The sequence below is a fragment of the Hippopotamus amphibius genome, chromosome 5, assembly GCF_030028045.1.
Source record: "Hippopotamus amphibius kiboko isolate mHipAmp2 chromosome 5, mHipAmp2.hap2, whole genome shotgun sequence".
NCBI classification, from domain to species: domain Eukaryota; kingdom Metazoa; phylum Chordata; class Mammalia; order Artiodactyla; family Hippopotamidae; genus Hippopotamus; species Hippopotamus amphibius.
This window is the reverse complement of record NC_080190.1, coordinates 41,100,268-41,126,727: the sequence shown is the minus strand read 5'-3', so window position 1 is coordinate 41,126,727 and position 26,460 is coordinate 41,100,268. Positions and strand designations below refer to the sequence as shown.

General features: G+C 38.5%; 1 protein-coding gene across 2 annotated transcripts in view; it reads left to right on the top strand.

The window, feature by feature from the left end:
- A1CF (APOBEC1 complementation factor) overlaps positions 1–25,233 on the top strand; it is an 80,844-nt gene extending 55,611 nt beyond the window's left edge. Inside the window, exons 6-12 of one of the 2 annotated variants that reach the window (XM_057737117.1) lie at positions 3,993–4,157; positions 9,491–9,588; positions 14,647–14,920; positions 16,890–17,071; positions 19,753–19,889; positions 20,595–20,749; positions 23,707–25,233. In XM_057737117.1, the coding sequence (XP_057593100.1) occupies positions 3,993–4,157; positions 9,491–9,588; positions 14,647–14,920; positions 16,890–17,071; positions 19,753–19,889; positions 20,595–20,749; positions 23,707–23,858 (1,163 nt within the window). In that variant the 3' untranslated portion in view covers positions 23,859–25,233. Of the gene's footprint in view, positions 1–3,992; positions 4,158–9,490; positions 9,589–14,646; positions 14,921–16,865; positions 17,072–19,752; positions 19,890–20,594; positions 20,750–23,706 lie in introns of both variants that reach the window. The other variant, XM_057737118.1, reaches the window with a different exon arrangement.
- Positions 25,234–26,460: the final 1,227 nt, after the last annotated feature.

The following is a 26,460-nucleotide window of genomic DNA, read 5'->3' as shown; positions in this document are numbered from 1 at the left end:
AGCCAATCACTGTCCCTAGGGAATTAAAACTTCCCGTCAGCTTCCCTTCTTCAAAGAAAACAGCACGTTAACCCACAGAAAGAGCTTCTGTCTTTACCTAAGTTGAGCTGACTAGGCTGGGCAGGGCTGAGCAGCGAGGCTGCAAGAATTCTCAAGCTCTGTGTTATGCTTCCACCCAAGATCCTGACGTTTTCCCAGTGGTTTGCTCTGGCCAGGACACAGCAATATATAGGCTGCCTCGCTCTCCCCAGGCATTACTCATCCTCTTCACACTCTGAGGCAGCCCCCCCCCACCCCACCCCCGCTTGCTGCCCTTTAAGTTGGCCCCAGCTGGTTGAGTTTCAGTCTGCTGGAGTTTAGTCAGACTGTCTCATCAGCAGACTAACAAGATGTGGCAAAGAAGCCAACCAGAGCAAATTGCTTCATTTCTACTGAAGCCTGTGACTATAATCTATTACCTATTTGGATATCTACTTATGACCTCACCGTAGATTAAACAACACAGGATTTCGGTAACAGGCATTCCTCTGGAGAGCCTAGTTTGAAAGAATAAGGAGATCTTTAAGAAACATGATGAGCAAGGAGCTCTACTTAATCGATCCAGACTTGGAGAGACAGACAGACAATTGTGGTCTAAAGTGGTATATCGGATCTCCTACCATCTACCTCCTCAAACAGTGGCAGCTGCTTCTTGACATTGCATCTTTGCTGAGGTGTATATGGAACAAGTTGACGTATCCAGTTCAGACATTATCAAAGCATTTACGGATGCTCTGAAAAAAAGTTCCAACAGTAGTTTGCAATGTTAGCCTCCATCAGAATCACTTGGAGGGCTTGTTAAAGCACGGATTGCTGGGGGTCCCACCACCAGAGTTCCTGATTCAGTAGGTGTAGTGTGGGGTCTGATCATTTGCGTTTATAACAAGTTCCCAGGATGCAACTGCCCCGAGACCACAAGTTTGAAATCTGGTCATCTAAATCAAGGATTGTCCATGGTGGGCTACAAATCTGAATCACCTGAGGAGGTTTTTAAACAATACCAGTACCCAAATCAACCTCTAATCAACTGAATCTGCTTCTCTGGGAGGCCACGTTGGAGCACTGATATTTTAAGTTTTCCAGATAACTCTGTTGCATAGCCAAATTTTGTGATCCACTGCTAAATCTATTAACTAATGATGCTAGCCACTCACCTGCATGGGAGGTAAATAGGAACATCTGGGGAATCACTCAGTATAGAAACATTTATTAAGCATCTACAATACACATTGCTTTCTTCTAAATGACAATGGAGATTCTAAAAAAAAATACCTAATTTGAGTGAGTGACACTATTCACATTGCACTCAAAGAGTGCATATTCTGAGGAAACTATACATCCCAAAAAATAGACCAAAAATACTCGAGAGGAAAAAGTACATTCTTAAATTATGTAAAAGCAATAAATTAAGCCCCTTCTATGCACCTTTTTTTTTTAAAGTTTAAATAGGTTTTTAAAAAATTTTTTATCAGAGTATAGTTGCTTTACAATGTTGTGTTAGTTTCTGCTGTACAGCAAAGTGAATCAGCTATACATATACATACATCCCCTTCTTTTTGGGTTTCCTTCCCAATTAGATCACCACAGAGCATTGAGTAGTTCCCTATACTATACAATAGTTTCCCATTAGTGATCTGTTTTATACAAAGTAGTGTATATATGTCAATCCCAATCTCCTAATTCATTCCATCACCCCCTTCCCCACCTTGGTGTCCATACGTTTGTTCTCTACATCTATGTCTCTATTTATGCTTTGCAAATAGGTTCATGTGTACCATTTTTCTAGATTCCACATATATGCATTAATGCATCACCTTTTTTGTCTTCACAATAACCCTAATAAGTAGATATTTTTATTATCCCAATTTTACAGATGAGGAAATTGATGCTTAGAAAGGTTGTTTCCTAGCCAGGATCACTGGTCTGACATTTGAACTTGTCTGACTTCAAAGCTCACATTCGCAAATCACTTTGCAACACTGACTTTCACAGGGATGTTTATGGAAATCGCTGCTTCCTGCACCTCCTCTCACTTCTATCCACTTTAACCTTTTCCACATCTTCAGGCCTGTGAATGACTTACCGTGGTCCCAGTATGGGAAGGCAAAAGCCAATGGGCTAGAACAGTGTTCTCAATTTTGGCTGAATTAACTGAGGTGCTTTTCAAAATCCTGAGGCCTACACCATTCATATCAGAACTGGGAAGGAGGGTCCAGAGGTCAGTGATGAACCAGTTCCCAGGAGAAAATCAAAAGACTTGATTTGTAGTATTTTTGGATTTCCATAGTATTAACACTCCCACTGTGGCTCATTTCAAAGCCACCAAGGTGACATCAGTTGACTCACAAAATTCTGAAAATTTAGTGGTCTATTCTTGCAGGTAAAAATGAACTGGCTCCAGCACACCCAGTGAAACCCGTATTTTTAAAGATCTTTAAAAAGAAAAAATTGGGAGCCAAGATTGAGAACCACTGAGCTACAGAAACCAGAGTCACCCGGGAGCCTTAGGGATCTTGGGATAAGACCCTTAGCAACGTCTATGTAAAGCATAAAAAAGGAAGGGATTGGAAGGAAAAGGAAGGGGGATGTAGAAGGGAAGTAGAAATGAGGGGGAAAAGAGAGAAATGGAAAGAACTATCTTCTGGGATGCAAGGCAGAACAAGGTAGCCAGCCAACTGGGACAGCAGGAGCCAACCTCTCCAGGATTCACTAACTCATTTAGGACGTGTCCATCCTTTGTTTGGGTTTTAGAATGTCAATGCCACAGATGCTTTCATTGACTGCTTTTTAAGGAATAAAAAGATACATTTTGATTAAAAATAATTGCTTCTTATGTGTAATAATTAAACTACTAAACCCTTACCAATACTGAGAATTTCTGATTTTGTTCTCTCACACTTCTTATTACTTCCAGGATATAACATGTTCCAAAACTAATAAACATATTTCCAATCAAATTTAGAAACTGAGTTGACCCTCACCCTCCTCTCATCCCTGCAACATGGATCTGTACTGTGTAGGGATACAGAGGTTGAGTAACAAAAACCAAAATGGAGCAGTGCAGAAATGAAACAGATCTGGGCAAGGTACCCTCTCAAAAGCTCATTACCTCTTCTGTAAAATTGGGAAGGTCATTCCCCTTCCCTCAGAGTTACTATGAGAAGGAACTGAGAGAATATAGGAAAACATAGTAGAGTGCAAGACACTCAATAAATTGCAATTATAGGAATACAAAAATATATGTAGTCATGGATAACAACTACCCTTTTAAGATGAGTTCAGTTTCCCGTCATAGACTCTTCCATCGCTCTTTGACTTAATTTGGAAAATAACAGTAATAATAATTTTTTCTCCAGAGTCCTGAGTTGTCCATGTTCTGACAAAGAGAGAACTAGGAGGGAATACAGTTGATCAGAGCTTGACCGAGTGTAAGGGACAGAGAACAAACTAGGAGTACCTGAGCCCTACCCACCCTTCACATGCACCATTTTTTTGGACAGCTCAGTGGTGGCACCTAGTCACACAGATTCCAACAGCAGCAGATATGCTTCCTAATGACCTTTCTAGTGCTTCATGGAGCCAGACTCTGTGTCCGAGCCCTAAATCCATTCTTTTCCTTTCTTCCCTTTTTGCCATCTTCAATGACCACCTTCACCCTGTGAGAACTGTTCTAAGACCCAAACATGACCCCTGCTGCCTCATTTCTGTTTCATCTCAAACTGCACTCTAGTTCCCTTTATATCCAATCCCTATAATAAGCCACTTGTCACTGAGAACTCTCTTCTAGCCAGCTCTTCTTTGAAATGTCTTTCAAAATCAATAATCACCTCTTTTGATATTAGTCTTCCTGCTCAATCAAGACCTCAAGGTTCAGTTTAAAAGGCCATTAGCATGAGCTGAGATGATGTCCTAATTTCTATATAATCGATCATACTTGTGATCCTCCTCAACAGGAAGAATTCAGTTATGGGGACATCCTATTGCAGTAGACTGGGCAGAACCTGAAGTAGAAGTTGATGAAGATACAATGTCTTCAGTGAAAATCCTATATGTAAGAAACCTAATGCTGTCTACCTCTGAAGAGATGATTGAGAAAGAATTCAACAATATTAAACCAGGTAGGACATACCAGACAAGATTACTTTTTAAAAACGTACTTTAAAAACACTTATGCTTGAGATGACTTCCCATAACTTCAAATAAAATAGCTTTCACTTGTTCTCATAATTACATACAAACTACTAAAACTATATTCCTACATTTGGACTAGAAAATAGGGACATAAGATCCTATAACATTTATCAACACTATAATTTTACATGTTTCTGTGTGATTACTTAATGAATACATATTTCCCTCACTAAACTATAAATCCCATGAGTTCTTTTTGTTTCTGTTGTCTCCTCAGCTCCTGTCTCTGTGCCTGGGACTAAGTAGATGCTCAATAAATATTTACCATGTTAATGAAATGCATGGTCATAACTATAGATCTAATGCAGGTTCCTCACTCTCAGTATTCTTCACATTTTTGGACAGATAATTCTCGGTTTCGGGGGAGGGGGGTCTGTTTTGTGCATTCCAGGACGTTTAACAGCATCCCAGGCCAACCCCGAACATATAATAACCATAAACGTCTCTAGAATTTTTGTGCCTGGAAGGGCAAATTGCCCCTAGTTGAGAACCACTGGTCTAATGGAATATAATTGTGGAATATGATTGTGACTTTAGGTACATAAGGAGGTGACAATTCATTCTAGGAAACTAATTTGGGTGAAGAGAAAGGAAAATGGAAGGTGGAGGAGAATAATTAGTTACTGTTCATCTTGTCAGTACTTTTCATTATCAATTTTAAGGCATGAGATTGACTTCCTGTATCTTTTTTCTCATATAGGAACTGCAACACTGAGACAGGTAAAATATTTTAAGAAACAATGTCCAAACAAGCATTTCCCAAAGCCAGTTGTGCAGAACATTAATTCTACAAGCTATTAGTAGAGGTTACTGATAAAAGGGGTCCATGGTCAAAGTTTGTTAACACCAAAATTAAATTAAAGGTTCAGCAAAATTAAAGGTTTGTTTGTTTGTGGGATTTACTAGAGTCCTTAACCTTCTAATTTTCTTTGAAAGTCTCTAAAAGAAGAGATGTAGGATGACTCACTTCCCAACTTGGGGGCCATGGATCCTGTTTTTGGGCAGACCATCTTGTGGGATTAGCATGCTTTGGAGCATATTAGTGTATCACTGTGGTGACATCTTTCCGTAAATGAGAATTTCTCAGGCAATAACTCTCTAGGCTGTTGATAGGCATGGGCCATGATGCCATCATGTTAAAACTGCCTGAGGATATTCACTTCACATAGTCATGCTGCCTGTTTCCAACTCTGGTTGCTCTATCAGGTGTAATAGAATAAATTGATGATTCATTCTGAAGGTAATTAGAAAGGATATCATTTTTCCCATTTTAAAGATTCACCAGAGATTTGTCTTTTTCCAGCCTTCAGGAACTCTGCCTTCCCTGCTACTTTAGTGTAATGGTGTGGCTCAGCAACCCTATGATGTAGGGTACCTTACTACTTCCATTATTTTAAAGATAAGAAAACCAGGACCCAGAGTACATAAGTAGCTTACCCAGGGTCATATAACCAGCAAGTGGAAGATTCCAGACTTGAATCCAGGTCTGGAGCATGTTCTTAATAACTCTAGGACCCCTGTGCCCTATGCTTATTCCATTCACTCACTCATTCATTCACCTGTCATCGCTTCAACAGCTCATAGGTGCCAGGCACAGTAGGCGGAGCTAACAGGTATGATGTGTGTGTGGAAGTTTAAGATGCTTCAGAAGAATAACAGCAATGGCAGCTTAACTCCTGGGGTGCAGAGAAGACTCGTGTTTAGGAGAAGTGATGTGTAATTGGAGATCTGATAGTTGATGCAGTTATGAGCATAGGAACTGATATGTGTGTGTATAAACGTTGCTCCACCATGACTTTGTGTTGACTTTCTTCCTTCCCGTAGTGAATAATACTTATTTTTATGTAATTAAAACACTACTCTTTTGGGGGTGGGGGAGAAGGCTGGAATGAGATACTACTAAAAGTCTACTTGCTCTCATAGTCACTGGCTATCAGTTTTTCCAGTCTGCATTTGAAGAGACACAAGTGTCCAGGCCCTTTTAATTATAATGAAAATAATAAATGCCAGATCTGTTTCTCCCTCCCTCCCTCTCTCTCTGAGGCTGGTGGCACAACTCTCAGAGTTCCATAATGATGTGTGGCTGCTTCTTCTTGGCACTCTGCAAAAGGAAATGAATTGCAGAGGATGGATGACTAGCAGACATCTGCTGCATTGGGGAAAAAAAAAAAGAGCTAACCAGTTTCTTTTCCAGTGGAAAGGATGTGTTTAACTTAACTAGAAAAATCTGAGAAGCAGAAAAATAACTCTAAAAATTCTATTGAAAGTTTGGATCCCTCAGAGGACCCTGAATGTTCCCTGAAAATATTTATCAATATATTATTTTAACCCTGATTAACCTAAAAATATTATGTTGCTACTCAGAGAAATAAATGACAATCAGAGCAAAAACTGGGGCCTGAAAAATGTATGTTCTTCCCCAGTGTAGCCTAAGGGTATCTGCTGAAATTCCAATTATAGTCATTCTACAAAATCTGATTTTCCTAAGGTAGTTTACCTTCAGAATCACCTGGAAGTCTTGTTACAACAGATTGCTGTCCCTGCCCCTTGAGTTTTACATTCAGTAGGTCTGGGGTGGGGCCCCAGTATTTGCATTTCCATTAAGTTCTGGGTAAAGCTGACACTGCTGGGCTGAGGACCACACTTTGGGAACCATGAGCCTCTGATGTCTCCCCCTGGGATTACAGATGTGTTTGTCTTCAGGTAATTGATGTGCCTCTGACAAGTTGACAACGAACAGAGTAACTGTTTTCCAATTCCCTGTATTTTGATTTCAGAAAGCCTTACGGATGACCGCTGATATTTTATTGCCTCACCCTCTGCCATATGAGGATCAATCAGTAAACAAAACCCTATACACTAAAGAAGGAACGTATTAAAATAAGCCATATGGTGAATACTATTGTAGAGAAAACCAGCTTTTATGATAAAAACTCTTTCTAATTTGTCTGCTTCATGAGGTTAAATTTTCACATATCAAGATTTCCAAAAGCATGTGTGGCTGGACATTATTATTCAAAACTGCAAGCTGATTTCCATATCTGCAAGCAGAATTTGAGAACACCAAAATCCTTTATCACCTGAAGTGCCACCTAACTAATGTGAATGACTGAAGTTGAAGTGTGGATTGACTGATAATATTTGCTCATTCCATGAATGTTTATTAAGTGGCCCCTGTGCACCAGACACTAGGTAGGAACTGGGTAAAGACAATACCAAGATGTCTCTGGGAGCTAACAGTCTAGTGGAGCCTGGGTGGAGGATGGCACTGGAGAATGAATGAGGCAAAGACTGGAAAGGTAGAAGTCCTCATTGGTCCACTTTTTACTTTTTAATAACCAAGATAAGCCATAAGGTTAAGTCACAATAATCACCCCACTTGACACTGAAGGAATAAAGGGACCAGGTTAGAAGTTCAGTTAATTATATGTCTCATGGTTCAAGATCTCAAATACCTTTATTTTCAGCTTAGGCAGCCCATTTTACTCTGTATAACCACTGTCATAGAAGTCAAGGGTTGAATGCTGAGGGCTGAAAGAGAGTACTGCAATATTTTGAAATTATCCTTACATCAGAGCCCTACCCTTATTCCAAAGGAAGACAGTTTATAGCCATTGAACCATGTGACAGAGTAGAAACTCTAACTGCCTTTGTGACCTTAAATTTAAGAGGGTAGATTACTGAACTTTGACAAGGAGAGGGAAAAAGGAGGCCTTATCTCCTCTTCTGATCCTCCCTAGCATAGGGTCTCATCCTAGGTTTTCTCTGGAAACTAAAGAGAGAAGAAAACCTGGTCTCTCAACAGACTGTAACTAAAAGCGGGTAATGTGTATGCTAAACTAACAAGCTGATGTTAAACAAGTTTCCCTCTTACCTTCACTCCAGGCAAAAGCTCTGTTTTTAAAATTGAGTAAGCAACATTTTAATAATAAAATGTAAAATATAAAGCTCAACCATCTTGGTAGAACTTTATTTTTACACATTACCATCAACATATACAGCAATCCCTCTACATAAAAATAGGACAGGTTGACTTGTTATTTTTTTATTACACAAATAATATAAATAAGCCTTGCAAATATTTGTAAAATACCAGCGAATATAAATTAAAATATGAAAGCCCCCTTTCTTCTCCCCAACTTTTCTCCCCATTTCTGATGTAACCCCTGCTAACAGTCTGATCTTTATACTTCCAGTTCTCTTTCTGTGTGTGTTCGTATTTATGTGCACATGTATGTGGGTTGAGATTTTAAAAAACATAAATGCTGTGATATTTACTTATTATTTTGTAACTTTTTAAATTTAACAGGTTCTGAATCTTTCCATGTACATATAGGCCTATTTGTTCTCTTTAAAGACTCCTTAGTGTCATTTAATAGGAATGTACCAAATTTAATCACTCTCATGAAAATGGACATTGTTTTATTTTTGCTATTTCAACTGACTGGTGTAATTAATATACTTGTGCATGATACTTTTGCATATGTGTGAACGCTTCTATAAAAGAGATTCCTCAAGGTAGGATTAGTGGATATCTATATTGTTTCCAACCTTTAGATATTACGAACAGAATGGTAAGAAACTATCTTGGTTCTCAGCTGTTCTTTCAGAAACTGTTTGTTTGTTTTAATCAAAAGAGTATGAGATAAGCAGATGGGAGATCTGAAGTTTAGTTCCTAGCTATATGACCTCATAAATCTCACTTACCTTATCAGAACTTTAGATTCCAAATCTTTAAGTTAAAAATAAAGAAAAAAATGAATTAAAAATTAAACTAAATTATTGCTAAAGTCTCTCCTAATACTTTATTTTATAAATCAAAAGAGACAAGGTATTTTTCTGGGGAAAAAGCAATAAAATTTAAAAAGGTAATTATCTAAATATATATTTATAAGATGACCAATAATTGAGTTCAACTCAACAAGTATTTTACTGTGTATGTTACTATCTTTTATATTACATAATATACAAAACATACTGCTCCTACCCTCAAAGATCTTATAATCTAGGAAGTGGAAACACAAATCCACAACCAATTATAATAAGGCAGAATATAAGTATTATTTAAAAATTAGAAACAAAATCCTCTGTTAAATGTGCAGAATTTTAAACCTGGACACAGGAAATATTTTCAATGAGCTCCTTACTTAAATATTGAGTCGAAAAAAAAATCAGATATCCTTGAAAGCTAAATACTTAAATATATCACCATCAGTGCTATCTCAGGTTTGCTAACGGGGCTCCTTCACTCTACTTCCAGGTGCTGTGGAGAGGGTGAAGAAAATCCGAGACTACGCTTTCGTGCACTTCACTAACCGAGAAGACGCAGTGGAGGCTATGAAAGCTTTAAATGGGAAGGTAATGTAGGACAAAGAAAAAATATGTACAGGTTCCATCAAAGTTTGGTGTGGAAGTTTTATTCAAGAGAACAGTCCTGGGCTTCCTAGGTGGCAGAGTGGTTAAGAATCCGCCTGCCAATGCAGGGGGCATAGGTTCGATCCCTGCTCCAGGAAGATCCCACATGCTACGGAGCAACTAACCCTGTGCGCCAAAAAAAAAAAAAGAGAGAACAGCCCTGCATGTCCTTCTCACTCAGGCTTCCTTTGTCTCTGACATGGCAGCCTCAGTCCACCTAAGACGAACAAAAGAGGGGTGTTGGAAAATACAATGGAGATGTGGCTCACATGTCTAATTCTATCTCTAATTTTGGTTGACTTGGACATGTCACTGGCCCTCAATTTCTTTAAAAAGAGAGAGTCGGAGTGGATTATCCCAAGGTGTTTTTCCCAATTCCAGTTTTCTCTCATTATTTCAAAGACACTATCACCTTTGTAGTGCAGTATTTTGGAGGCTGATGATCTGAAAAGATGTCAAGGTTATCGTTCTGCCCTCAGAGTTTAATTTTCCAAACTCTGGAAGGCTTGGAATCTCTTCACCTTGCCAAGAGTAAGGTCTGGGGAAAACTCAGCTATTATATCCTTACTTCTGATTCACATATAGAAACAAACATAACGTTTACTTATTAATCCAATAAACATTAAAAGGCTTTTGTAGACCACATATCATGCTAAATAATGTTTGGGATACAAAAAGGATCAAACCAAAGATGTTTATCAAAGGATTAAAAGTCAGGTGGGGGATTAAGACAAGTATGCAAACACCTTTGCAAAGTCCAGTCAGATAAGTTTTGTTTAAAAAAAAAAAAAAAGATAAGAAGTGGTGAGAACATTCAAAGGAAAGTCGAGTGGGTCATAAATAATCAGAAAATCTTCATGGATATAAGAAGATAATATTTAAGAGAAGCCATGAAATTTGGGCAGAATTCAAGAAAAAAAAAAAAACAAAAAGACATGGAAAAGGCGAGGTGGTCTCAGGCAGAGTCACAGAATCTGGAAAGAGCAAGATGTGATTGAAGAACAGTAAAAGTAGATGGCTCTGCTACAAACCTAACGTGCATACGGCTGTTTTACCTGCCAGCCCTTGCATCAGTCAGTCCTAATAGAAGAGAGTTGGCAAAGGCACTAATTACAAAGGTGTGAGTGTGAGGCAGGGGAATTAAAAGAGTGCAGGACCCTGGGGCTCACCCACTCCTGGAGCCAAGGGGAAAAGCAGCTACAGAAGGAACAGGAAACCCAAAGGAGAGAGGATTGTAAAGGACAGGTCGCTTTAAGGAAAGTAAGGAACTTTGGCCAATGGACACATCACAGCCAAGGCGACCTCTCAGAGAGGGAACCAAGACAAGAAATGGCTGGAACTCATTGTTATCTCTCCCTCCAACCTCTTGCCAGGGCTCTCCATTGGCCAAATCCAATCATAATCCAGTAGGCCCAGGATCCCTGTAAAGGATGCCACACAGAACACCCTCCCAGAGCTGGCAGGCTGGAGACCAGTGGGGAGTGGATCTGGAGAGCAAATAAAGGGTCTCCCAGCGCAAGCCCTTTAGACACAATGGAGCCTGGTCTTAGGAGCCTAGTGTTTGAGTCCTGGGGGAGGGAGAGGGGAGTACTGACTACAAAACACAGAAAGAAAACTGCAGAGCAAAAATTAATGTACATTTAAATGCATGTCTGTGAAGCAAAATATTATTCTTCATTGATGATTACATTTAATATCATAAAAATGTTATTACTTTGAAAACAGTTTGTAGATTAGTTTCTCAATTTGAAAACATTCCTGAGGATACATGATGCTTACTAAGGAAGGACCGTCATACATTAAATGCTAAATAATTACATTGGAATAATCACAATGGAGAAATAGTCAAATTGTTCCCATTTTTTGAAGCTAATATATTTACAGCTAGATATTTTTATAGCAATGTATACATGTATTATGTAGTTAAATACATGTTCAATGTTATTAAATATACGTACTAAATATTATAGTTACATTTAACTATAATGTGGTATGGGAAAATCAAAAGTAAGTTTGCCTAAGAACTATGAAGGTTTTTAAGTATACATATGGATATTTATATTTAATTTATTGGATAAGGTGAGGCTTTAAAGTTTTTTGTGCAGTGCAGTAATGATTGCATTAACAATTTAGGGAAATTACCCTATTAAGAATTGAAGTTTCATAGAGTAGAGAGAGAGAGAGAGATATAATTGGAACTATTTTAAAAACTATTATAGTCACTCAGAGATGGATGGACCTAGAGTCTGTCATACACAGTGAAGTAAGTCAGAAAGAGAAAAGTACCGTATGCTAACACATACATATGGAATCTAAAAAATGGTACTAATGAACTCAGTGGCAGAGGAAGAATAAAGACGCAGACGTAGAGACTTGAGGACACGGGGAGGAGGAGAAGGGGAAGCCGGGACAAAGTGAGAGAGTAGCATTGACATATATACACTACCAAATGTAAAATAGACGGCTAGTGGGAAGCTGCTGCATAACACAGGGAGATCAACTCGATGATGGGTGATGACCCAGAGGGTCACTAGAGGGGTGAGATAGGGAGGGTGGGAGGGAGGCTCGAGAGGGAGGGGATATGAGGATATATGTATAAATACAGCTGATTCGCTTTTTTGTACAGTGGAAAGTGACACAGTGTAAAGCTATTATACTCCAATTAAAAAAAATAAAATAAAATCTATTATAGTCACTCAAAAGGGAAGAAATAAGGGCTTGAATGAGGGTGAGAATGGAACGTGGGAGAGAACTCTACACAGGACTACTGGGGGGTGAGTTCAAAGAACCCAGGAACTCACTGGATATAGCAGTGAGAAAGAAGGATGAGTCATTACAGGTTTTTGATATAGGGGGCCAGGATAATGCTGTTAGGGAAGTCAAGAAGGGAAGCCTATTTGGAGAGAAAGGTGATGAATTGAGCTTTGCACATGATTATTCATTTATTCTCTAAATATTTGTGAATGTCTACGATGTGAAAGAAACTTTGCTGGGCTTAGGGCTATACAGGTTAATAAGATACTGTCCTAGAACTTGAAACATCTAAACCAAACAAGTGAAATACCATAGCAGGTGTAAAACACTGTTAAAGGGGCAGCATAATGCAGAACAAAATCTATTACAGTAAGAAATCTGACTTTGCGGTAAAGAATCATTCCATTAAAAACATCTCTTGATGAAATACCTATAGGCAGAGACCTATTTGGGTATCTCATCTTCCTCAAGACAAGACTGAAGACAAAGAATTACATCCAAGGTCACTCCATTTCTTTAAGTCTGTTTCTTCTAATTACATCAACATCAATAATATCATTGAATATGAGTTGAATTCTCTCTCTCAGTGTGTTCCATCTAACATATTTGATACTGACTCCTCCTACTTAAAAGTAGGGTAGATACTTGTAACTAGGGACAAGAGGCTGACCAAAATGATCAGGATGGCAGTAAAGCACAAGCTTTGTCCAGAAGACTTCAGTGATCCAGGAACCACTGAATCACTCACGAAATAGTGAGCTGCTGTGAAAGGGAATTTTTGTAGCAACACTTTAAGTCATTTCTTTTCTTTATAAAAAATAATATTCTTTTTTGAAAGAAGCCACAACTGCTTCCTCAAAACACCTTGTCCCTTTGATAAGAAATACATCAATCTATCAAGTATTTGTTGAGAGCTATCGGTCTCTCTTGTGTGTACAAGCAGTACATAAAAGCAAGTCACACTTGTAGATCTATGCACAGTCATTATCTTCAATATCCGGATCTGGTTGTAAAATGTCAAAAACTTGTGTCAGAAAAGAACCACTTCAACAATCCTTGAGGACAAGTTTATGCAGTGCCTGACTTGAGAAACTTCAGGACTGCCCTGCCATCCCTGTTTGTTAGTTCCCAGCTGTTCAGCAGATCAAAAGTTGGCTCCATAAGCAAGTACCTACAGGGGACAATACAGTACCCTCAATGATTCCTCTTCCTTAAGTAGGGCCCCACGTTTAAGCCTCCTTTCTTTTCCAGTAAAAACTCACCTATTGCATAGCTGCTGCAAGGAGTAAGACACGTACCTGGCTTGCAGCTGGAAAGGCCTGACAAGGCTGCCCCTGCCAAGGTGTTAACAATTGATAAGATCTTTTACTGGTTTCCTTGCATCTTCATTAAACTGTACTAGGTTACTGGAGGTTATCTTCTACCCATAATTAACCTAAAATTTCTTAGAATTATATAATTATATAAATATGTAATTTTAAATATATCACATAGAAATATTACATAAGTCTCAGTAACTGTATTCACTTAATAAATTTGTAATTAATATGTCAATAGACTGTACCAATTTTTCACTGTCAAATCTGTTGACAGATTACATGCAATTTACCAACAAACCACTCAGGGAAAACTCAGCTGGCACACAAAACAAGAACCTATGAAAAGATAAGATACATTTGTTGACTGAAAAAAATTGCACAATCTAAGAGTTGAGAATTATGTTTTATTCTATGGATATGCTGAGGACTTCAACCCTGGGAGACAGCCTCTCAGAGAGCTCTAAGGGATTGCTCTGATGAGGTAAGGGAGGAGCCAGGATATATAAGAATTTTTGCAACAAAGACCAAGTAGTCAGAACATCAAAAGATTACTGTTAAAGAAAACCAGATATGTCAAGTTAAGGAATTTAGCGCTTTTCTATGTATGGGAAGATGCAAGAGTCTGAGCTCATTGAAATCATTCCTTTGATATGCACCTCCGCTATCTGGGGCCAGTATCCTGTTCTTTCCCATCCTGAGTTCCCTCGGGCTCACCATTAGGGGAGGATGTAATGTGATGGCTTGATGGCTGCAACATCCTTTGTTTATTGATATGATAGGCAACATTTTTCATTCACACATGTAAGTGACACAGTAAACATAGCAGTAACTAGACTAACACTTAGAAGGAGACGTGTTACTAGGGCTCAGCCACATCTGGTTGTCTTCATATCATCTCACATTGTTTCTTCCTTGCCGTCTACAACAGGTGCTGGATGGGTCCCCCATTGAAGTGACCCTAGCCAAACCAGTGGACAAGGACAGCTATGTCAGGTACACCCGAGGAACAGGTGGAAGGGGCACCATGCTGCAGGGAGAGTACACCTACTCCTTGGGCCATGTTTATGATCCCACCACAGCCTACCTTGGAGCTCCTGTCTTCTATGCCCCCCAGGCCTACACAGCAATTCCCAGCCTTCATTTCCCAGCCACCAAAGGACATCTTGGCAACAGGGCCATTATCCGAGCCCCTTCTGTTAGAGGTAATGTTAATCAGCTCTTGCCTTAGGAAAAAAACTCTGCAATTTCAAATGCTTTGTGTTGCAATAGCCTTAGACAAATTGGATGGATCCACTGGGAGACAAGAACTGGAAAATTGTTTACTGAAAATCAAACATTGTATCAATAGTTTTCCTTCCATAAGAATCTTTTTTCACATTACAACTGGTTATTGAAAATACTTGGTCAGAACACAGTGTAAATGAGTCTAATGTACACATTTGGTCTTTGCAGGGGCCCATAAAATGTGCACAAACTAAAACTTGGGTCCACAATCATTAGTTTCTTCCTTATCATTGCACTACCATATTGCAGTCATATGTGACTCATTACAAAACTTCCAACTGAGAACAGTATGGTTCAGTGGAAACCAATTACCTCAAATGTCAAGACATGTGTATTGGATGGCGACTCAGTGCCATCACATCCATATATAAATCACAAATTATCATAAACATATTCTAACAGATATATGAGATGCTCTCATCTGACCTCCCCCAAGAGGTATGTGCTATGCATTCTAAAAGGCCACATTACTAAGGAAACCAACTTGTTTCTTCAGGATATGAGAAACTAAACAGTAAAGTCCAAATAGAAAAAAAAACAAAAAACCCTCAACCTTACTGCTGAACAACAAATCTTTCCTACTGAATCCCATGAGAATTGCAAATGTTCAAGCAGTTTTCTGAGCTTAGTTAGTTCAAAAAATGTAAAAGATAAGGAAAGCATTTTTTATTTTCAAGAAGCTATTTTGTCTCTGTCAAATGGGATCCTTCAGAGTGATTCTGCTAGGGAGCGATGCCAACAGAATCTCCGTTCTGTCTTCCAAATGTAACACCAATCTGGGCAATTCAACAACAAAATGTGCACATAAATCTATTCTTGGGTTTGACTAGAAGCAAAGGGGCATGTCCAGATTACTGTGAAAACAATTATCTTAATGTGTTTTACTATTTTTCAGGAGAACTGAATTGAACATCCTAGGAGCTCTAGTCTTCAACAGCCTTAAAAGTTCCATACTCTTAATACAATCACTCCACCCAAAATTGCAATGTGAAAGAAATCTTCAGGATTTCCTTCAGGATAATATATCCTATAGTTCTGATGACAAATTTGGTCATTAAAACGTTGTTAAAGTCGCATCATTAAACAATCCCTACATTAAGTATAAGTTGTCAACCAGTTGTAATGTAGGAAAAAAACAACCTTCACTCCAAGGGAAAAAATACCTGTCTTATAACAAGAAAGGAATCAATGAATGATATTCATGGATGAAGGGTAATCAATTTAATTTTTTTATCTCTTTATGCCACCAATAGGAAATCAAAGTAGCAATGTGGCAAAACAGATAATCAAAAGGAATCTATTAATGAAACTCAATGGAAATTTAAGCCTCACATTGATAGAATATAAGAGAGAAAATGGTGAATTTTAAAATACATTTTCTAAACGTTGGTTTTCCAACAGGTCACCAGGAACGGAATATTAGGGAAACTAGAATTCATTTCTAATTTACTGATCAAAGACAAAAAGGCAAGACTTATTTTAATACATGTGGTCATATTATGCTGGGATGTTTTAATAAATACCTCCCCAACATTTATTAGTCTACAGAAAAATGTCAATGAAAGTGTAACTGAAGAGAGAAATTGCAAAATTTTTCTCTGTACCAAAGTTTTAAAGTTGCACGTGTACTTATCCACAGCTTTGATAGTATTGCTTTCTTCCACAGACAGTAAAAACAAACAAACAAAGCCACCTATGGTGAACCCTATCTTACGCTGAGTTTCATTACATTAGAATCCTGGAGTATTCTATCTATCTTCAAGGAAATAATCAATGTGACTTGGGCTAACTTTTCCATTACAGTAAGATTCAGGGTGATTTTCTGGTGGTTTGATTCAGTTTAATACCTTCTTACATTCCTAGAAATTTACATGAATGTACCTGTAGGGGCTGCGGGAGTGAGAGGACTGGGCGGCCGTGGCTATTTGGCCTACACAGGCCTGGGCCGTGGATACCAGGTCAAAGGAGACAAGAGAGAAGACAAACTCTATGATATTCTACCTGGGATGGAGCTCACCCCAATGAATCCTGTCACTTTAAAACCCCAAGGAATTAAACTTGCTCCCCAGGTAGGTAATGTTATTCCAGAGATAGCTTGGATAGTTTGTATAAGCTGGGCCAAAGACGATCATTCACCATTTATCAAAGCATTTGACACGATCCCTATTTTGGACTGTTGCCTTGTTCTGTTTTATTAAATAGATAAAGTGGCAATCAACATAATGTACTGTGAGAGAACAGCGGGTGTTGAGTGCCATTGTTTCATTTTAGACTCTTTTTTTTTTAAATTATGAAATTTGACATCTTAAATAACCTTCCACTGAACTGCAAAGATCCTGAGCACTACTAAGAATTATCAACCAATACCTTAAATGAAAAATAAAATGAAGAAAGACTGCTTGGCAAATGAAGAGCCCTCATGACAGGAAATGAATAGATCATTCAGAACATCTTTTCCTGGAAACACTGTGTCTAAGAGAAAACACAGTGCATCTCTGGTGTATCATTAGTCATATTAACTATGAGATGCATCAGCCATGTCCAGTCAAGTCTTGATTATATTTGGGCAGTCGCATTATGGTGATATTTTTGCCTTCATTTCACAGTTCTAAGTTTCCATGTTTCTGCATGAGGCTATGATTTTTATTATCGGAAAATTAAAAGTTATAAAAGTTGTTCCAGTATGGAAACTGAATAACAGGCTTAAAAATAAAACAAAACAGGATCTGTGTTAACCCTTACACTGTCCCCTCTGGATGTGCAGTACATGCTGGACTATCTGAAGAGACACTTTGGCTGAATAATCAATATCCAGTTGTTCCGAGTGACAGTCTGTATATCCTAAAGGAAACTTCCCAACTCCCACCCCAAAGGTATAAGCCCCAAATTTATAGAAGTAGCCTTGTGATTGCAATCAAGTAGAAAACTTGATGTTCTAAAATCTCATCTTGAGTGAGTTTGTTTTCGGTTGTATTAATGGCTTTCTTATACATATAAATTAGCTCATCTACAGCTTCTGCTGGCCCTCCTCAGGCAATTTCTTTTTTTAAAAAAGGATGCCTATCAGAGTGGTAAATAGTAATCATGTGTCTGTTCAAAAATCATTTGAGGGGAATGCATTATGCACCAAGTATTGTGCTGGGGATGGAAAAGTGAACACAACACACTCCTTGCCATCAAAAATCATATGGAAATCCAGTGAGAGGATCCGGACAAATAATTACAATAAAATCTAGAAAGTGCCGTGATGGAGCTTTGCTCAGAAAACATAAAAGCTAGTCATCCAATATATCTTGGGGTAAAACCTAAACTAAGCAACCTAATTAAAGCACTAGAATACCCAGAAACATTTTAAGAAAATAAAAAATAATCATTGCCATAAATTCTGTGTAATACTTCTAAGAACTGCTATAGCATGAGTCATGATCTCTGTTTTTATATTAAACCCAGGTCATAAATTGGTCATGCTTTATAAGTAGCATATGAGTAACCGTCTCTATCAACTAATGAAAGTTTTTAATTAATTTGTCTCTGAATTTCTGCAACTCATGGCTTAGAAATTAAGGGCCATGCCACCCCCAACCAGCGTAAATGGAGCCTTGACAACTCCATGGTGGAGTTATGAACGTCCAACAAGAAGAGCAGAGGTACAAGCTGCCCTGCAGAGTCAGGAGTTAGAGTTGGAACTTTTACACGTGTTTGCACAATGGGCACAAACAAGCAGGCAAAATACCTGCCAGCTCAGGTCACTGCCTATTGCCCAGGAGCCTTAGCGAATACTTTGTAGATGACAAGAGATGCTACAGAACTAAGAGTATTAAAAAGCAAAAGTTAATAGAGGAGATAGGAGCAATCTATAAATTTAATAAAGTGGGAAACATCATGCTAGTGCAGCTGGATAAGTGTTAGAGCAAATGAGACAAGAAGCTCCACAGACTCAACCTAGGGAACTGTTCTATCCCAAGAGTTATTTTTTAGGACTTACGGCCTATTTTGCACAGTTTACTGAATCTGCTGGCTAATGGGAGTATCAGGGCTTGTGGACCACCAAAAATGGCTTCAAGATGAAGAAAATATGTGCCTTTAGGCAAGATTTGGTTTGGAGTAATGATAGAAGAAAAAAACCACGAGGAAGATTCCAAAAATCAGATCATTGTAAAAATAGCCAGAAGTGGTATTTTGCCAAAGACACTGCAACAATCAACACCCATCTATTCGTGTTTATCAATATATACTAACTCATTAAACTTTTTAACTCTGTTTTTATGTAAATGTAAAGTTAAAACCCTATGACAAATGACATGAAATAGGAATAAATCCTTAGGTTATTTTCTCTAAACCATTATAAACAGAAGAATTCAGGGTAATAATGAGTAAATCCAGCTACACAGTGCTTGAATATCAGTTTTTTTAAGTGGAATAAATATATCAAACAAATCATAAAATTAAACTATTGGTAAAAAGTTAGAGCTAATGGACTAAACTAAAAGCATATTAGAATAAATGGTGTGAAAATGATTTTTATGAATTAATAGACATAACATTTTAAATGGAGTTCAAATTGAGTTCATCTTAAATTTTATGAGTCATTAAACCATGTGGCATTTTATATCTTCTTATATTTGCTTAAACTCTGAAGAGTCAAGTTTAAAAACCTGAAAGCTGGAGAAATAATGCAAATGTGACATTTGAAAGGGAAGTCACTTTTTTAAGAATTTTTTTATTTTTTATTTTTTTTTTACTCTTGTAGATACTAGAAGAAATTTGCCAGAAAAATAACTGGGGACAACCTGTATATCAGCTGCACTCTGCCATTGGACAAGATCAAAGACAACTCTTCTTATACAAAATAACCATTCCTGCCCTGGCCAGTCAGAATCCTGCCATGTGTGTAACTTATCCAAATTCCTAATCATTTACCTTTTAGAATGAGTCTCTTGTAAATTAAGTGTATTTTACCACTATCTAAATAAGATATTCAAACCTACTACCTACTCATTTTTCATTCAATGCAAACATTGAGATGTGTGTTTGGGATGATTGTGACAGCTATGAGACTAGCATCTCAAAGCCCCTAAATTTCATATAGACAATGAAGACTGTACTCTCATCAACCAATGGAAAACTGTGGATGTTCAGTGTAATGGAAATGAAAACTATAGCCCATCCTTTTATCTGTGTAGTATTTGGGTTGAACCATACAAAACTGTCATTTTATACCTAATAACACCATGCCCTGCCATTTAAATTTTGGACTAAAGATGTAACCTGTTACTGGTTATCACCTTCTGAATTTTATCTTGAGCCTGCATTTCTACGTTTTAGGAACCATCATGTTTCACATGTATGTTAGAAAAGACTTCTAATGAGTTGCAAGTACACTCCAGGAACATCATCAACCACTGATGTTCTAGGTCAATTCACAAGTATTCCAACATGAATATATGTTTAGAAGGTTTAAGAGCAAAGAGAAGGATAAGTACCCACGCAAAATACCATTATCTGATCAAAAAAGAGAACAAAGCCTTAGGTTTTCACATGTCTCAGCAGCACATGTTTAAAACGCGCACCCTGACTGACTCTGCTTTCCAGCCACCCTTTCACACCTCCGAAGCTCAGTGCCTTTGTGGATGAAGCAAAGACATATGCGGCCGAGTACGCCCTGCAGACCCTGGGCATCCCCACTGATGCAGCCAACACCCAGACCGCAGCTGCGGCTGCGGCTGCTTCTGCTACCGCATTTCCAGGTATGGAAAAATGCCAGAAATGGCACCCTGCAGAGAGTGTTTGGGAGACCCTCTTTGGGACCATGGCGTCACAGAATTATCTGTGAACTCCATCTACAATAAATCTGATTTACACCACCTATGACCAAAAAGAATGCGCCCGATGAGTGAGCCATTAAAGTATAAGGCAAGAGAATTGAACTGGGCAGCAGAGGGGGGGGTCTCGTCTCAGCTCAGCTATAAGCAGCTGTGTGACCTCGAATGAATCAATCTCGCTGCCTCTGGTTTGTTTGGGTGTTTATGTTCATTAAGAGAGTTTAGAACTGCCTATTCATAGCTGATGTTTATTTGAACTCTTACTATGCGCCAGGCACTCATTTATCTCAGCAGTGCTCATGACACCACAAGAGATAGGGTCTATCATCATGCCCATTGTACAGACGAAGAAACCAAGAACTAGAAAGAGTAAGTCATTTGGCCAAGGTCAATCAGCATTTAAGCAATCCTTGGACTCCCTCCCCAGTTCTAATCTTCAGTTCTGCTCAATTCAACTTGTATTACTTTTCTTTGTGAAAGAAATGTGTAGATCAGATTTTTAAAATTATTTTAAGTCAAAAACTGTGTGTGTGTGTGTGTGTGTGTGTGTGTGTGTGTGTGTGATGGAGAAAAAGAAAGAGACAGAGAGACCCTTTTAATAAGTGGATAATCAGGCTCATTTTATCTGTTCTATAATTTAGGTCTGGGGCATATGCTGATTACTTAAAGTAAAGCCTATCTGTAGATCAACATACCTTCAGGGTCACATTTAAAAGACTTTCCCCCATTTATTATGTACCCACAACAAATGCTAATAATTAAAAATGAATCCTCTAGAGATTAAAGAGGACCAGACAAGAAATTTCTTTTGGAAATTTTCCCTCAGCAGTTAGTTTGAGCAACTCCACTCTTTCTTAGTTATAAAAGTTTATGCCTTTCGAAGAACTCTGTCATTCTGACTTGTCATTGTGCTGGCCTACCTCCGGCCAAATCAGAGAGTTCTGACTAGACCTAGAAATAAGACATTCCTATCAATTGATTAATTCATATAGTGGTCCTATGTAGGTATGAGAACTGCTATATTCCTCACATCCATAACACCTGAGCTGGCTCTCATTTCCCTTTATTTCTCAAAACTTGCAAATGTGGCCTCCATTCTGGCAAGTGAGGCTGAAACTAATCATGCTTCACACACAAATGTGACCTCAATTCCAGCTTTGTTCTGTACAATGTGGAGAAGACATGTGATGCACCCCTTCAAGGTTACCAAGGCAACAGCTGCCACTGCCATGGGCCAGGTCCCTCCTGGGCTATGCTGGGGCCATCAGTCCGTGCCTGCTTTCCATACAACAGCGTGTCGTGTCGACACATGCATCTTCTGGGGACTTGTGCCAGGCTTCTCAGTTCTTGTAGAACGTTAAGCCCCTGTCTCGCAGAAAGCTGTACCCCGAAGACACCTAATTTATGTACTATAAAAATAAATGAGCCACTGCCAGTTGAATTTTAAAGTTTGCTTTCACATTGGAAAGGATTTGCTTTTTACCCAAAGATATTTTATCTTATCCACACTTTCATTTGCTCCTACAAGAAATTAAAAAATATTTAGAGCATGAGAATTGTCTTGGGAATGCCTAAGAATTTGAGAGGATTTTTTATAACTTGCCACGGAGTCAAGCAAAGAATAATAGGCTCCGAGGGAAGAACCTACTTGAACACAAATATTCTTGCACTTAAGAAATTAGCCAAATTGAAAAAGCAAATTCAAAATCCCTAAAGATAAAATCTACTTTACACACACACATACACACACACACACACATTTTACTTACTTTAGAAACACTGTTTCCAAAATTATGACAGTAATTGTTAACACGTTTCTCATATCCTTGGAAAATGTACCAAGCTCCACCAGTGCATTAGTCAGCATTACTGCCCAAAGTGCACGAGCCGAGGAGTGGATTCAATCTTTTAAAAAATAGTCCAGGCAGCTTCCCGCCACCACTTCCTGAGAAGCCACCAGAAAGAAATCAACGTGTCTGGAGTTGGGCGGACTTCTACAACACATAAACCCAATGGGCTTGTTTTTTGTTTGTTTTGATCAGGTCCCCATTTGTTGCTTAAGTATACTCTTCCCTTTTGCTCATCATCTTTCACAATTTGGGGATCATCTCAGAAATAACCAGGTTTTGGTCTAAAACAGTAACAGGGAAACATGGCTCTTAGAAAACAGGTATTACGCGCTTTTCTGCAAAAGGGAATGTTTATCAATCAGCTAGACATGATAGTAATTCAAAAGCACGTGATTACTTACTTGTCAGTCGAACCCCCTGGTTCTCTGACAGTAAGGACGAGCGTCAGGGTCTCCGCATACACTGAAGACGGCTTGATGGTGGGGTGGGGCACACTAGGTATTTGCTTTTAGGGTGCTATAGGAATATCTAAAACTTTGACTATTTCTCCTATTGGTCTACCCAGTCTCTACAGTCCTCCCTGGGTAAAGACAATGGTTGTTAATATTCTACTTTGGTGGGGGTGGGGGTACAGCAGAACCAGACCCACAGGGCCCAGCCCCTGTGCCCTGCCAATCCAGCAACTGCCTCCCCGCCTTTACAAGCTCTGAGACCCTCTGAAAAAGTTCTGAACGTCAAGTTTTAATCAACTCAGCATCCTGTTAAGTTTCTGTTTCTTGGGATCTATCCCCAATGTTTCCAGTTTTCTAAGAGTGAAATGATTCTGATAGAAATGGTTGACCCCACTTGAGCATCACTCTTCCCTTATCAATGATTCCAGATATCATGTCCCCTGAGAGCACCTTTTACAATGTACATATTAACTTTTGGCTTTAAGCAATATGTTAAATTTTCATCTCTCAAAAAGACAATAAGCCAAAAGGAAGCAAATCTGAATCCCTCTCATGAAGTTTTCTCTGCCTCCTCCTCCAGGCTATGCTGTCCCTAATGCAACTGCATCCGTGTCCGCAGCCCAGCTCAAGCAAGCGGTGACCCTGGGACAAGACTTAGCAGCATATACAACGTATGAGGTGTACCCGACTTTTGCAGTGACTGCCCGAGGGGACGGATATGGAACCTTCTGAAGACATCTTTCTTTTAAGAGTAAAACACACAAAACTCGATCTAGAAGAAATAAACCTCTCACTCAGTCCCCTAATGATTGCAAGTAATACTTTTCTCTAAGGGATGCCTTTCCTGAGACTGTACAGCTTATACCAATTGTAGGATCATGATGTGAGAACTTTTTTCCTAATGAAATCCAATGCTAAGGAGCCATTTATCTAACAGAAAGCTAAAGAGCCATCGCCCGCAAAAGTTGTTCTTCCAAGGTTCCTGAGTGTCTTGGGAGTCTGTTTACAAATGCTGACAGAGTGGAGAGGATCTTTTAGCCAGCAAGAGTTCAGGGGCTAAGTAGACCTGGGCAACCAGTAACAACCAAGGAAGCCAAGTAATTCTAGAGTCTTAACCCCCCGGCTCACCGCTGCTTTTGTAATACACAAAGTCACAAAAGGCAAAGGGACAGTAGGAGATGCTTTTCCAAATACAGTTCCCACTGCCCACTGCGTGGGGCATGTTCACAGCCTGGAGCTCGTGAGAGACTAGCCAAGGTTTAATGGAGTTAGCATCATTTCAGTCTGAAAATTCCATCCAGTCAATTTGTCATAGGTCAGGGTCTTCTTGTCCCCTGCAGCCCCTGGGGACTTGGAAATTGATACGTTACAGCTATTGTGAAAACAAATCCAGGCCCATTGTATATTAAACTCCTGAGCCCATATCTCTTTTTCCCTAGTAGGACCCCTACTCTTCCCAAAGATCCCCACAACACAATAGTCATGCCAACTTGAAATGACTTTCTCATTTTAAACATTTTGACTTGTCCATATTGGTTTATTTTCATCTCAATCTCATTTTGTGCATCTCCAGTATCATAAAAAATTAAATCTACAGAATATCATTTATGATACTTTTTGCTATTCAGCAAATTGGCTAAAAAGTCTTTCAAACAAAGGGAGGAGTAAAGATTTACTCTCATTTCTTTGATGTTTTTGCAGCACCCAGCCCACCATCCAGCATTTAGAGATAGTTATTAACTTCAGTTCAGCCTTGGACTATCTAACCCATGTATACTAAATCTGCCAAGAAACCCACCACCCTCTCTTTCTTTTACTTTCAATAAGTATCCGACAGCTTTACCATATCTGAGTCCCTTGGTCTTGAAGTTATCATGGGAGAACTGTGTATCCATCACTGATTATTACTAGAAGCCGATTCTTCAGATACTCATCAAGGGTATTATTTATCAAAATCTCTTAGAGTTTTAGGTCTCTTCTCTAGAACATCTGAGGTGAGGGTGCTACAAAAACTGGCATAGAGGAGAGTAGAAGGCACTGCTTTCTTTCCATACTTGTAAATGATGGCTTTTTGTTCAAATCAGAAATAATCAAAGTCCGAACACAAAATATCTATTACTACCACTTAAGTCTCATTAGTGGTTGAAGACATATAGTACTAGATTTCCATTTTAAAAATCCCTTGGCCTTTGTAAAATTCTGCAAGACTAAAGAGAAAACATAAATACCAAGGTACAAAAAAATTTGTCAACTCTTAAATGGAATTCTGTGATCTAAAATCAGGCCAGATTCCAATCAAAATCAGGTAAATTCCAACAACAAGAGTCCTTGTAACCTTTCAGTTCTATTAACTCCAATCTGGTATCAAACGCCTCAAGGCCACAGCTGAAACTCTGAAAGGCCTTGTGCCTTCAGCTTTACGTTTTGCTTTTCATATTTTCAAGGACAGTGTTTCCCAGACTTGATTGCACATTAGAAACACCTGGAGAGCTTTTTAAACCACCAATGCCAAGGTCACACCTCATACCAATTACATCAGAATGTCTTGGGATCCAAGCCTGACATCAGTTTTTTCGTTTATTTGTTTTCTTAAAGATCCTTAGCTGACTCAAGTGTACAACTCAGTTTGGGAACTGCTGCATTCTATGTATTTCCACGCTATTTCAATACTTTATTTCATTTTTATTAAATAGAAAAATGCAAGAAAAATTGTCTAAGTTAAATAACCAGACCATATTTTTACATGAAAAGTATGAATGTGAATATAATTCATACTGGCTTCAAACTAACTCTTGGGCCAAATAAATACTAAATATGAGAAAGTGAAAAATTCCTCCTTAAGCAATTCTTAGGCCCAAATTTACACTCCCCCACAGACTTGCTTTAATACTCAAGGAGAATAAGTACAGTGAGGGCAGGCAAATTGCTACTCAGTCCAAAGTCCAAGAACAAAAGTTTTAATGCTCTTTAAAATCTTTGAAAAGAAGCATAAAAATGCACTCTGCATATCTAGTATATGCAAAAGAGAAGGTATGATCCCCAGGAGTTTTAAATTCAATCAAAGTGAACAATTAGTTAATACAGGAATCATTTTATGAGAAAAAAATCATTATTCCAGATTAAATCATAATCACTTTTTTAAAAAGCAAAGACGTAAATATACAATAATAGCAAAGTATCAAGAAAATTACCACTGGAATATCATCTCATTACTTGCGTGAGGAAAAAAAAACACAAGTAGTCATGACATTTACTTCCTGAGGACTAATTTTACTCAAGTGAGTAGATGTGGTTTTATTTTTTGCTAAAATCTTACTTTATTCTAGTAAAATCT